Source organism: Hyaena hyaena, unplaced genomic scaffold (assembly GCF_003009895.1).
Source record: "Hyaena hyaena isolate Hyena2069 unplaced genomic scaffold, ASM300989v1 scaffold_378, whole genome shotgun sequence".
Taxonomy (NCBI): domain Eukaryota; kingdom Metazoa; phylum Chordata; class Mammalia; order Carnivora; family Hyaenidae; genus Hyaena; species Hyaena hyaena.
The window spans coordinates 94,754-107,603 of record NW_024081009.1 but is presented as its reverse complement, the minus strand read 5'-3'; the positions used below and the strand labels follow the sequence as shown (position 1 = coordinate 107,603).

Genomic DNA, 12,850 nt, shown 5'->3' with positions numbered 1-12,850 from the left:
CCCCCCCCCCCCCCCGTTTTTTTTTTTTTTTTAAGTAGGCTTCATGACAAGTGTGGAGCCCAGCATGAGGTTTGAACTCACAATCCTGAGATCAAGACCTGAGTTACGGTCAAGGGTCTGACTCTTAACCAACTGAGCCACCCAGGTGCCTCACATCTGGGAGATTTTCTTGACATTGTCTTCCAGATGACTGATTCTGTATTCAACTATGTTCATTTTGGTATTTAGCTAATATTCAGTTTACAAATTTTTGATAATTTTAAGTTTATTTTCATGTTCTTTGCCTTTTGTTTTATAGGTGTGTTTATCCTTTGACCATCTGGGAACATACTTTATTTTTGTAGTTGTTTTTATTGAAGTATCTGTTTTCTCTTGGATCTTTGTGTTTTCACATTGGATCTTCCTTTTCTGCTTTGGTTTTCTTGAAAATGCGTATTTAGCTTTAGTTGAACGAAGTATTAAGGTGGTTAAGATAGCTTATCGGCATGGATTTTCCTTTGCAAATAGCATAGTTCTGCTTCCCAAATGGTGGGGTGGCTGACTGTGAGCTCTATGTGAGTGTTTGGTAAATTCTGGGCAGAAAGATCAGCTCCTCTACCAGCATCTAAATAAACAGGGCTTTGTTTTGATGAGTGAAATGTTTTACTCTTTGCAGTACCTTCCATTTTTTTCTCCATTATATCAGTCGTGGAGGGCAGGGGTACTGTACTTTCTTTGCCTTTTTCCTCAAGCCACAATAGTCACACTAGGAGCCCTCCCCTGGACCCACTTAGTTTTCACTTTTAAATCTTTACTTTTCTTTTTTTGAAAGTCTTATTTAAAAGATCTGTTCTTGTGCTTTTTCCTCAGTATGCAGGGGGTGCTCACGGGGGTCCTTACTGGACCATACAGGTTTTAAATGTGTGGTAATTGTTACACGAGTTACTCCTGGTTTTTATGAATGTAAAAGCCCAAGTGTGAAGCTTTTCAGGAGCTCCTTGAAAAGACTCAGTCTAAGGGCACTTGGGTGGCTCAGTCATTTAAGCTGACAGCTCAGAGCCTGGAGCCGGCTTTGGATTCTGTGTCTCCATCTCTCTCTGCCCCTTCCTTGCGCATGCTCTCTCTCTCTCAATTTCTCTCTCTCTCAAAAATGAAGAAACACTAAAAAAAATTTTTTTAATTGTAAAGACCCAGTCTATTTCACTGGTGATGTTTTAAGCTATGAATTTATTTTACTTTCTCTATCTGAACCCAGCTACTTTTGAATGTTTCTTAAAATTTAATTTTTTAAAACATTGCTGATCCTTGACTCTCTTTTTCTTAGTGCTCTTATGATTTCATTTTAAAAGTATCTCTGCATATCAGTAGGACTTTGGAAGATCCAGCTTGTTACCCAGTATCACTTTTATAATAGGAATAAAGAATATGGACATCTAGGGGGAGGGTGTTTTGCAAGCTTGGGGTTGGACTAAATTAACAACTACAGTGGCCCACTTAGAAAGGCCAGTTACTTCTGTTCTCATTTGGGACACCGTAAGCTCTCTTTGTTTTCCAGTTTTGCATTTCTAGAATTTAACCAGGACCAGGCACAGAGGTCCACAGGTAATATTGAATGAATGATCAAAATGAGAGCATTTTTTTCCTACCATGGACTCATTTGTCACAATAATAGGTCCTATCTGTAGTTCTTTTACCTTTGGAAAGTACTATTTCCCTTTTTATGAGGATTTGCTACCTCCTAACCTGTGTCCCACTTGCTCAGCTAACTTTTTGCATTTTTGTTTCTTATCATTGAACTATTTGTACATATATCTTTACAGAAAGCTTTAATTTGGAAACGTCCCACTGAATTATATTCTAACACCCTGTTTGCTGGAAGAAAACTCAGAATCAGAAATGAGCACATACAAAAAGGCATTTTAGCAAAGCTTGTATACCAAAATTTAAAAGTTATAGAAGAGCCTTTTAGTCAGTAATGGGATTCTTAGTGGCTATTATTATATAGTTTGAAAGTCATATTTGTTTAGAAACACAACTTTAAAAGAGGATTGTAAGAACAATCTAATGATAACTGAAGGAGATAATGCCCATATCATAGTCGGTATAATACTTGAGGTTTATAACGATGACCCTTGTTAGCTAGTAAGTAAAAAATAAAAAGGCTTGCTGCATTGTAGTAAGTAAAGAACACTTTCAGTTATTTGGACTTCCCTGGACGTGGTTCCGATCCCACCTCTAGCACTTCGGGCTATGTACGGTGTTCAGCCTCTTTGAGACGGGTTTCTCATTTTTGACTTTTTGATCCCTGCATTCATCTTCTCTCTTCCCCTGGTGTTCATGTACACATTCTGTCTTCAGAATGACCTGACCGTCTCCACTCCTTGACTGATAATTTCCTTCACACCTTAACTCCGATGCTGCTTTCCTGAGGCTTGTCATCTCTGACTCTAGATTAGATTATGTGCCCTGTTGTATTATAGCGCTTAATCCCAGATGGAATTTTGTGTTTCTTGTATGATTGTTTATTTAACAGTTTCTTTCAACAAATATTTATTGAGTGCTTAATAAATCTTCACTGGGATTGTAAGCTTTCTTAAGACAGTATAATGATTGGGTTCGTGGGTTTTATTTCTGTTTGACTTCGTCATTGTGTGCCTAACATCTAACACAGTGGTTAGACGTAGGGAGTGAGTAGTTGTTGAATGAAGAAATCCACATGGAGAATATAATACTGTCTACCTTACTTTACAAGGCTGTTGTGAGCCTTCAACATAATTATGTGTTTGAAGTGCTTATTAGCTTGCTTGTGACCTGGTAAGACCGTAGCTCTAACTGTTAATGAGAGGGAGTCCGTCTGCTGTGGCCATTGAGAATGATTACTATAGATGTAAGTACTCCTTAATTCATGGTCTCCCACTTACTAGCTCTGTGACCCTGCATAGTTGCTTAGAATCTCTGATTTGCATTTCCTTTATATATAAATGGAAGCAGTAATAATAACTATAGGGTTTTGTAAGGATTTTGTGTGATCGTGACAGTGAAGCTGTTAGCTGACAGTAATTGCTCAGTAGGTGGTGGTTATAGCGTTTATATGTTAATGAATGAGAACACTAGTTTAAAGAATGTATAGGAAGTATCAGAAAATTCACGTATGTGGAAAAACTACATCTCTGATAAGATGGAGCAGTAGATGTATTGCCATTAGCCCATAATCCTCAGAGTATCCGGTATTTTCTGATTATGTCTCTGAAGGGTTGTATTGTGTTAGGTTCAGTCTTGGTTTTTAAAAGGACTTTTGGGAGTATAATGATTGTATATTCCTGAATAGATGAATTTTATTAAGACCTAAATCTTACAAAGTTTAAATGCCTTAGAATGCCCATTGTGATTATGTGACTATATATAAAAGTCACATTAGCAAGTGACATTATTGGAAACCAGCCTGGATTTTTGGACCACTGTGTGTTCATGGATAATGTTTCAGATTTAGGAGACTATTCTGAATAGCAGCTCACATTTCTTCTTGCCTGGAGTCACAAGCATCCTGTGTGGTGGATGCTTCACCAGCCTTTTCTGCAAAACCATACTGCCATACAAGTGAAAAGGACATGTTATAACAGGAATAACTTTTAATTTTCTCTAATTTACATATATAAAAATTCATTTGGACACGTTTGGTACTTCAGACTATTTATAGGGACATGATCCAAGCCACCATGTTAGCCCTTCTCGTTTATTTTTATTTGTTTATTTCAGTTTATGTATTTATTTTGAATGAGAGAGAGAGCAGAGGAGGGGTAAAGAGAGAAGGAGAGAGAGATAACTCCAAGCAGGTTACGCACTGTCAGGGCAGAGCCTAACACAGGGCTTGAACTCCTGAACCATGAGCCAAAACCAAGAGTTGGATGCTTCATCAGCTGAGCCACCCAGGTGTTCCCCACCTTGCTTCTCATGTAAATTGTTTTACTTTCATCTTGGGCTACATGACCCTGACTTCTGACTTTCATCAGAAGTGTGTTTTATGTAATTTTTGGCATCCATACAAACGTCTATGGAGGGGGTGGCTGGCTGGCTGGCTGAGTCAGTGGAGCATGCAACTCTTGATCTCAGGTTGTGAGTTTGAGTCCCACATTGGGAGGTGAGATTGCTTAAAAAATAAATAAAATCTAAAAAACTAAATGTGTGTGGAGAAAGATGCGAAACTTTCTAGTGATTAGTTGATATACCTTTTTTACAGGCCCAGCAAAACAGTCCCTCTTCTACAGGATCTGGCAATACAGAGCATTCCAGCAGCTCCCAGAAACAGATCTCTATCCAGCACAGACAGACCCAGGTAGGTCTGTGATCAATATACAGAGGAAAAGATGTGCTTAGGAATAAATGTTAACCACCTATGATATCTTTTGAGTCTTCTCTGTCTTTCCTTTTTTCTCTGACTTTACCTCATTTGTGTGTATTATGCTCAGAACTTGCATTTTGAGTATTTAAAGTCTTTTGGAAGGTGCTTTAACTTTGAGGTGTCTCTACCATTCTGGTGTATTGCAGCAGAAATGCTTATACCATAGCATGGTGTTGGGTAAAGAGCACTTGTTTGGAGACTTCTAGGCTTGCGTTCAAATCCTGACTCTGCAACTTACACTCTTACGTTTTCGGGCCTCAATTTTCTTGAATAGAAATCATCTGTAAAATAGGGTTGATTCCAGTTTATCTCCAACAGTGTATACAGAATGCTTATTTGGACAGTGCTTACAGTACACTTTAGTGAGTATTAATTCCCTACTTTATGAAAGTAATTTATTCCTTTACTTGTTTATTTGGCAAGGATAAAGCTAAAATTCTTAAACATGTGGCACACCAACATAATTTCCTCCTTAAAGAGTTTTTAGAAACTTAAAAAAATTTTTTTTAATGTTTTATTTATTTCTGAGAGAGAAAAAGAAACTGTGAGCAGGGGAGGGTCAGAGAGAGAGAGGGAGACACAGAATCTGAAACAGGCTCCAGGCTCTAAGCTAGCTGTCAGCACAGAGTGCGATGCGGGGCTTGAACCCATGAACTGGGAGATGATGACCTGAGCCGAAGTCGGACGTTTAACTGACTGAGCCACCCAGGCACCTCAAGAGTTTTTAGAAACTTTTTAATTCAGGAAATGTTGTGAACATTCAAAGTTAGTATCTGAAAAGGATAGTGGATGCATCCTCCATTCTGTAGTGTTGATCTAGCCAAATCGTATACTATATTTTCTTTGAAGCCTCTTGGCAGTGTGTTGCCTTTAAGACAAGATGCTTGGCAGACTAGGAGAATTTCTTAAATCTTAAGAGCTATACAACCTTTAGGAATAGATTTTTAGTTTATTTGAATTACCAGTTTTTGGATAGTTGAACAGACTTTAGATTCAGAAAGCTTCCTTCTCTCCCCTTCTTATATTCTTGGCTTCCACTAGGTGGTGTGTGTGTTCTTTAGAGATCTGGGTCCTGTCTCCTTTGAAGTCCTTTTCTGTTCAAAGTTAGTTTCATTTCTAGAGTAGTATGTTTCTGTATTGTTCAATGAACAATAGCTTGAGAAATCATATATTTGATACAGAGTTATGCATTTGAAGTGCAGGTGTAGCAAAATAGAAGGCCTGAAGAATGGGGTGAGGAAAGCATATTTAATTTCTTTAGCTATGTGATTAGCTATTTGTGTTAGCAGGTGTTTTTCCCCCCAGAAAAGTAATGAGAAAAGTATGATAACATGTAAAATTTTGAGACTAATCCAAATTTGTTTTCTCTTTGTCTGTATAGTCTGACCTCACAATAGAAAAAATATCTGCACTAGAAAACAGTAAGAATTCTGACTTAGAAAAGAAGGAGGGAAGAATAGATGATTTGTTAAGAGTAAGTATTAAAATATGGTAAGAGATTTTGTAACAAGCTCTGATTGTTGTTATATATATTTGGATTATGTACATATCATAGAGATCATTACTATTACTAAATAATAAAGTTAAATAATAAACATTTGGATATTTTTCTTTAATCAGAGGGAAACTGAGTAGGAACTAGCATCAGGCCTATATTCTAAGCACTATCTTTAAATTGGATATCTTATGTGGTAGAATTTTAATATTTAAATGTATACTAGAGAGATAGGTGGAGTATTATGTTTCATTTGGAACTGTGGGAAAGAATATAAAATATTATTTTAGGAACATTTAATTCCTGTTTAATAGGAATGTTTTCCTATTCGAAAGAAGTTTTTAAAATATTCTTGAATTTTTAAATTTTTAAAATTATTTTATTTTAGGGAGAGAGAGAGTGGGGGAAGGGGCAAAGGGGAGAGAGAGAGAGAGAAAGAGTGTGAGAGAGAATATGAATCCTAAGCAGGCTCCCTGCTCTGAGAAGAGCCTGACGCAGGGCTTACCCTGCAACCCTGGACGATGACCTGAGCCAAAATCAAGAGTCAGACAGTCAACCGACTGAGCCATCCAGCCACCCCAATATTCTTGAATTTTTAAAACTATCTCACAAGTACTTTTCAGCCCTGGTTTTACATTTTGTATTTTTTATAAGTGTTTGTCTAAAGTTTATTGTGCTTAAAAGAGAAACTAAAATAAAAAAGTTAATCTGGAGTTAAAAAGATACTTCTAGTAAATATACCATGATATATATATTTTTTAATGTTTTTCTATTTGTGAGAGAGAGCACATGAGTAGTTTAGGAGCAGAGGGAGAAGGGGACAGAGGATCTGCAGTGGGCTGTGGGCTGACAGCAGAGGGTTTGAATTTATAAACCATGATATCATGACCCGAGCCAAGTTAGCCACTTAACTGACAGCCATCCAGACACCCCTACACTATGATATTTTTAATATGCAATTTAGCTTATTGACTGACATGTTTTTAAAAAAACTTTTTTCTTATAAAAGCAAGATGCTTTTTACAATATATTTAGAGAATATTGAAAGATATGACGCTCATAATTCCATTAACTGAGTAAAACATTTGGTACATTTGGCACATTTCCTTCGGTAATTTTTTGAGCCATCTGTAGTGTGTGTGTGTATGCATTGTAAGTATTACTGATTTATAAATAAAATTGACTAACATTTTAATCTTCTCCAATGATTTAGAAGGTATAGGTTTGATTCTCATTTGTACTAATACAGTAGTTTTCCACCTGGCTTTGCATGACCCAGCTGGGTGTAGATCTCACAGTCTTTCTTACTGGGTAAGACTGTCTGAAGGAAGGGTTTTGTTAACAACAATAATAATGTTTAATAATAAAAGTCATTGTATTTGTGATAATCTCCCTCTAAAAGCTTTTACCTATATTTCTGTAATTATCAAAATATAGTATTAAAGTAGTATATTTGACTCCTTCCTGTATAAAACCTGGAATTTAGCACATATTTAAATCATAAGCCTGGTCATTATGAGTAAAATCTGATGTTTTCAGACTATTACTATTAAATTATCTTTAATATTGTGTGTAAGTCTTACGTGAAAAGCAGTTTTATGACCTAATTTATAATAATTAGTTACACGTGTTAAATTCACTGGTGGTATATATTATTATTTTTTAACAACTTTTTATTTTTTTATTTTAATTTTTAGAGAGAAAGTGCATGTGAGTAGGGGAGGGGCAGAGGGCAAGGGAGAGAGAGAATGTTTGTTTGTTTATTTATTTATTTTTGAGAGAGCAAGGGTAGGAGAGGGGCAGAGAGGAGAGGGGCAGACAGAATCTGAAGCAAAGCAGGCTCCAGGCTCCGAGCTGTCAGCACAGAGCCCGATGCAGGGCTCAGACTCATGAACTGTGAGATCATGACCTGAGCTGAAGTCAGACACTTAACCGGCTGAGCCACCCAGGCGACCCCTAGGAGAGGGAGAATCTTAAGCAAGCTCCATGCCCAGTGCAGAGCCCGACACTGGACTCGATCTCGTGACCGTGAGATCATGCCTGAGGCTGAAATCAAGAGTTGGATGCTTAACCACCTGAACCTTCCAGACGCCCCAACTGAAACACATTTTAAGTAACTTTTTTTCAAGGAGGATATATTAGTGTTAAGTTTTTTGTTTTCCTATAAATCTGAGGATTCTTTCTCTTGCCTCTCCATGTAAAAAGGTGTTTTTGTGTTAATAGCCTGTTAGCCTTCTCCTCTCACCTTATGTAACACATGCATACACATGTGCTTACCTTTTTAATTTTTTTTTAAGCACTTAATGTTTCTGCGGAAAAAACCAAAGAACAAACACTAATCTGTTTTCTGTGATGACTATAGGTACTCTCCTCCCTTATTCTTATATTTCAAAAAATTTTGCCAGGGTACTTCTGTATACACAGGTCTGTAAAGTTTTATTCTGGAAATGTATGGCTATGCTTAATTTTTGCCTCTTTCTGTCTTGTGTTGGCCTCTTCCTTAGTTTCCAGGATGGATCCCTGATTTCTTCCCTTTATTTCTATCACTTGGAGTCTTATTTAATATGATTGACCTTCTTTTCTGAATCTTTCTAAACTTTAATTTGTCTTCCATATATTTTCTGCTATCTTTTTTTCCCCTTATCTAATCCACTTTCTTATTTCATCCTGTACATTCTTGCTGGTTTTTGACTCTGATTTCATAGATACCATGTCTTTTTGTGCTTTATGAAATGTGACAAGCAGTATTCTAAAATGTTCTTTTCATTCTTTAGGGAGAGATCATTTTCATCATTCTCAAGCTTTTTTCTTTTTCCTTATTTAGAAGTCGTTTTCCTTAGGTCTGATTTTTGGTTGTTTCCTATTTTCCATCTTTCAGTTTGGAGAGGCATATTTAGAGTCAGTACCTATCTTCCATCTTTTATTATTAGCATATGCTTGCTTGGGGTTGCTCTTATTCCTGTTTTGTTCTTGTGGGTGCTGGTTGAATTGCTAAGATTTTAATTAGCTAGCTTGTGGGTTTACAAAGCTAGTCCAATTCCAGTACGGCAGGCTTTTGTCCCGAGCATCTCTGCTGGACTGGAAAAGGAGCATGGGCTCATCTTTCTTTATCACCCGACTCTTTGAGAAAATATGGAGAATATGGAATATATGAAAAACTTGAATTCTGACTTAGTACTCCTTTTGAGTTAAAAAAAAAAATGTCTGCTTTCGTTTTTTAGGAAGCAGTATGGTCCCTTTACTCACCGTTACCCACCTTCAACTACCCTGTTTTCTGAAGGTTGTAGTCTTGTCTTTGGCTGTAGAACAACATCGAAGGCAGCTGCCATTTTTCTCACGTTGATTAGAATTTGTGTTTCGGATCTGGCAGGATGGGGAATGAGCCCTCCTGATACCTCCTTTTAGGCATGCCTGGGTGGTTCATGGGTTTTTCCATTTTAGTGAGATGTTGGATAAGGCGACATCAGGAACTGATAGGTAGGTGCTATTTTAAATCTGAACGCAAAATTGTTAATGGTAGAAAACCACAAAAATTTAGAGGTCTTAAAATTGTTTATTTATTTAAAAAATTTTTTTAAAAAATTTATTTCTGAGAGACAGAGCGTGAGCAGGGGAGGGTCAGAGAGAGAGGGAGATACAGAATCCAAAACACGCTCCAGGCTCTGAGCTGGCTGTTAGCATAGAGCCCGACACAGGGCTAGAACCCACGAGCTGTGAGATCATGACCTGAGCCGAAGTTGGAGGCCCAACTGACTGAGCCACCCAGGTGCCCCTATTTATTTATTTTTAAAGAAAGCTCTATACCCAGTGTGGGGCTTGAACTCTTGGCCCTGAGATCAGGAGTTGTCACATGTTCTACTGACTGAGCCAGTCAAGCGCCTCTAGAGTTCTTAAAATTTTAAATAAGCTGCCAGAGATTGATTGGTTTCATAAATTTGATTATAGATTTTAAGGGAATGCTTATCTTCCAAAAGGAGATTGAATTTCACATAAACATTATAGTCTTTGTCTTGAAGATTTTTTTTTTTAAGATTTTATTTTTAAGTAATCTCTACTCCCAACGTGGGGCTTGAACTCACACCCCTGAGATGAGGAGTCGCAGGCTCTACTCACTGAGCCAGCCAGGCATTCCATAGATTCTGCATTATGAATTAGTTACATTTCCCCAAATATACTTGAACACTTTGCCTTTGATAAAGTAGTCCATAGAACACTGTACAAAGAACAGGTAGAAATTATACTTATGAGAAGAGTCGAAATTTGGAGATGGAAGCTGTTACTTATACAGTGGTCACTTTAAAAATGAAGCTGAAAAGTCTCTAAAATTGAGTGTGCTGTTAACAGCTTCCATTTGTGCTTTTTACTGTTTTAGAAACACTTATATCATTTGATTGGGAAATACCAGATTTTTTTTTTCAGAACTCAAGCACATTATTATAAAGTAGCATTTATTTGCTGAAAGAGTAGAGATCTTTTGTTAATACTAAGAATAAATTTAAGAATTGCAAGGCAAAATTGACCTTGGGTTAGTGGTTCTTCGCTTCTCTGTTATTGTAGGAGGTTTGAATTTTCCAAATATTTAGTCCATGCTTCTGACCACACTAAATTAACTGTGTATTTACATTCTGGCATTCTTGAGAACCAGGACCTTATAGTCAGCGTGTTTGTTAGCTCTTATGTGAGCATGGGTGTGCCTGGCTGCTCTGGTAAGAAACACTTATGTAAATTCATGTCTCTTTTTCTTTGGAAACAAGAATAGAAAAACAAAGAACAGTTGAACCTAAGAACATTATGTGGTTTTAAAAAAAATCATGTAGTTTTTTTGTAAGTATTTAATTACCCGTTGAAAGTATTCTGTGAGTGCTGTATAGTGCTTAATCACCTATTGTCTGTATTTTAAACATCTCATTAATTGTAGGTTTTTTATTTTGTGACAATTTAGCTATGTGTGATGCACTAGATTTATGTATAACTATTTTTTGAAAGGAGTAAAATATGATCACTAGAAAAACATGCCCACTTGTAGTAACAGATTTCATCTTTACTAAAGTAAGTTTATTAAGAGAGGAAAAAAGGGGATGAAATATTAAAAAATTTTTTAAACATAATTACTCTTAGCTCTTTGAACTTTAATTTTGCTTTTGATTGAACAATAGAAATAATGTTTGGACTCCTTAGAAATTGCTTTTGTATTAATCTATCTTCCTTGGAGCTAATATAAAAAGTATTTTTCATTGAAGGCCAACTGTGATTTGAGGCGGCAGATTGACGAACAGCAAAAGATGCTAGAGAAGTATAAAGAACGATTAAATCGGTGTGTGACAATGAGCAAGAAACTCCTTATTGAAAAGGTGAGTGATTGATGGTGGCCAGACCCCTGCTCTCAAGATCCTCAGGGGTGTCATTTTGTAGCTCCATATTCTTTACCTGGGATGAAAGTACTTTCACATAGGGCTTTTTAGGGAAAGACTTTTTTAAAATGTTTGTTTGTTTATTTGTTTTTGAGACAGAGAGCATGAGCAGGGGAGGGGTAGAGAGAGATGGAGAGAGAGCATCCCAAGCAGGGATGTCACTGTCAGCACAGAGCCTGATGCGGGGCTTGAACTCACAAGTTGTAATTAGATCATGACCTGAGTTGAAACTGAGAGTCAGACGCTTAATTGACTGAGCCACCCAGGCGCCACTTTAGGAAAAGACTCCTTATAATTTGACGTTTAGAATTCTTCCTTACGTGGACATGGGACCAAACATCCAGAGCGATAATTTGGGACATTGTTTCTGGTTGTGCTTTGCTCTGAGTGTAATGCTGATCGGACAGGGACAGCTTGTCCTAGCTTGTTTGCGGTTTGCTCTCCTCGGTTCTTAAATTCATCCTATCATTTGAAGTACATATCCTAGAACCATCACAAACATTTGGCAATAGTAACATTTCCATTTTAGAGACAGTATTTAGAGTAACTTATGTATGTGATAATGTGATAATTAAGTGCTTTGTGCTTTATTTATTTTTAAAAAACTTAAAAATTTTGTTTTTAATCTTTATTTTTGAGAGTGAGACAGAGAGAGACAGAGTGTGAGCAGGGTAGAGGCAGACACAGAATCCGAAACAGGCTCCAGGCTCTGAGTTGTCAGCACAGAGCCCGGCTTGGGGCTCGAACCCACGAACTGTGAGGTCATGACCTGAGCCGAAGTCGGATGCTTAACCTACTGAGCCACTCAGGCGCCCCCTGTGTTTTGTGCTTTAAAACATTAAGTAGACATATACTTACATATGGCTGATGTTTCCTTTATCATAGTAATTGATTAGTTGTGACTTGATGTTAATAATTGTTAGTAACTATTTCTTGAAAGTTTTTTTTTTTTATTATATCCCCAGTACATATTTATCTTCTATTGAAAGATAGCAGTACTTCTTAATGAAATTTTTACAAGCTAGAGGTTTGAGAGACTGGTGATTACTTTGCTGAAATCTTTGGAATGCTTTTATTTTTTTTTATTTATTTTTTTAAATGTTTTTAATTTATTTCTGAGAGAGAGAGAGACAGCTGTGAGTAGGGGAGGATCAGAGAGAGAGAGGGAGATACAGAATCTGAAGCAGGCTCCAGGCTCGGAGCTAGCTGTCAGCACAGAGCCCAATGCGGGGCTCAAACCCACAAACCGTGAGATCGTGACCTGAGCTGAAGTCAGACGTTTAACCGACTGAGCCACCCAGGTGCCCCTGGAATGCTTTTAAAAAGACAGAGAACTCTATAGTAGGTCATTTTATTGATGTTAGAGAGATACAATGGAGAACTTTGTTTCAGTTTTATTTTCTATTTGTCCTTTCTTCTAAGTCAAAACAAGAGAAGATGGCATGTAGAGATAAAAGCATGCAAGACCGCTTGAGATTGGGCCACTTTACCACTGTTCGACATGGGGCCTCTTTTACTGAGCAATGGACAGATGGTTATGCTTTCCAGAACCTTATCAAGTAAGTG

The 12,850-nt window shown here is 37.2% G+C and overlaps 1 protein-coding gene across 2 annotated transcripts in view; it reads left to right on the top strand.

Moving 5' to 3' along the window:
- TLK2 (tousled like kinase 2) overlaps positions 1-12,850 on the top strand; it is a 121,278-nt gene that overhangs the window by 66,108 nt on the left and 42,320 nt on the right. For both annotated transcript variants that reach the window (XM_039250656.1, XM_039250655.1), the window contains 4 exons: positions 4,217-4,312; positions 5,760-5,852; positions 11,114-11,224; positions 12,707-12,843. In XM_039250656.1, the coding sequence (XP_039106587.1) occupies positions 4,217-4,312; positions 5,760-5,852; positions 11,114-11,224; positions 12,707-12,843 (437 nt within the window). The remainder of the gene's footprint in view (positions 1-4,216; positions 4,313-5,759; positions 5,853-11,113; positions 11,225-12,706; positions 12,844-12,850) is intronic.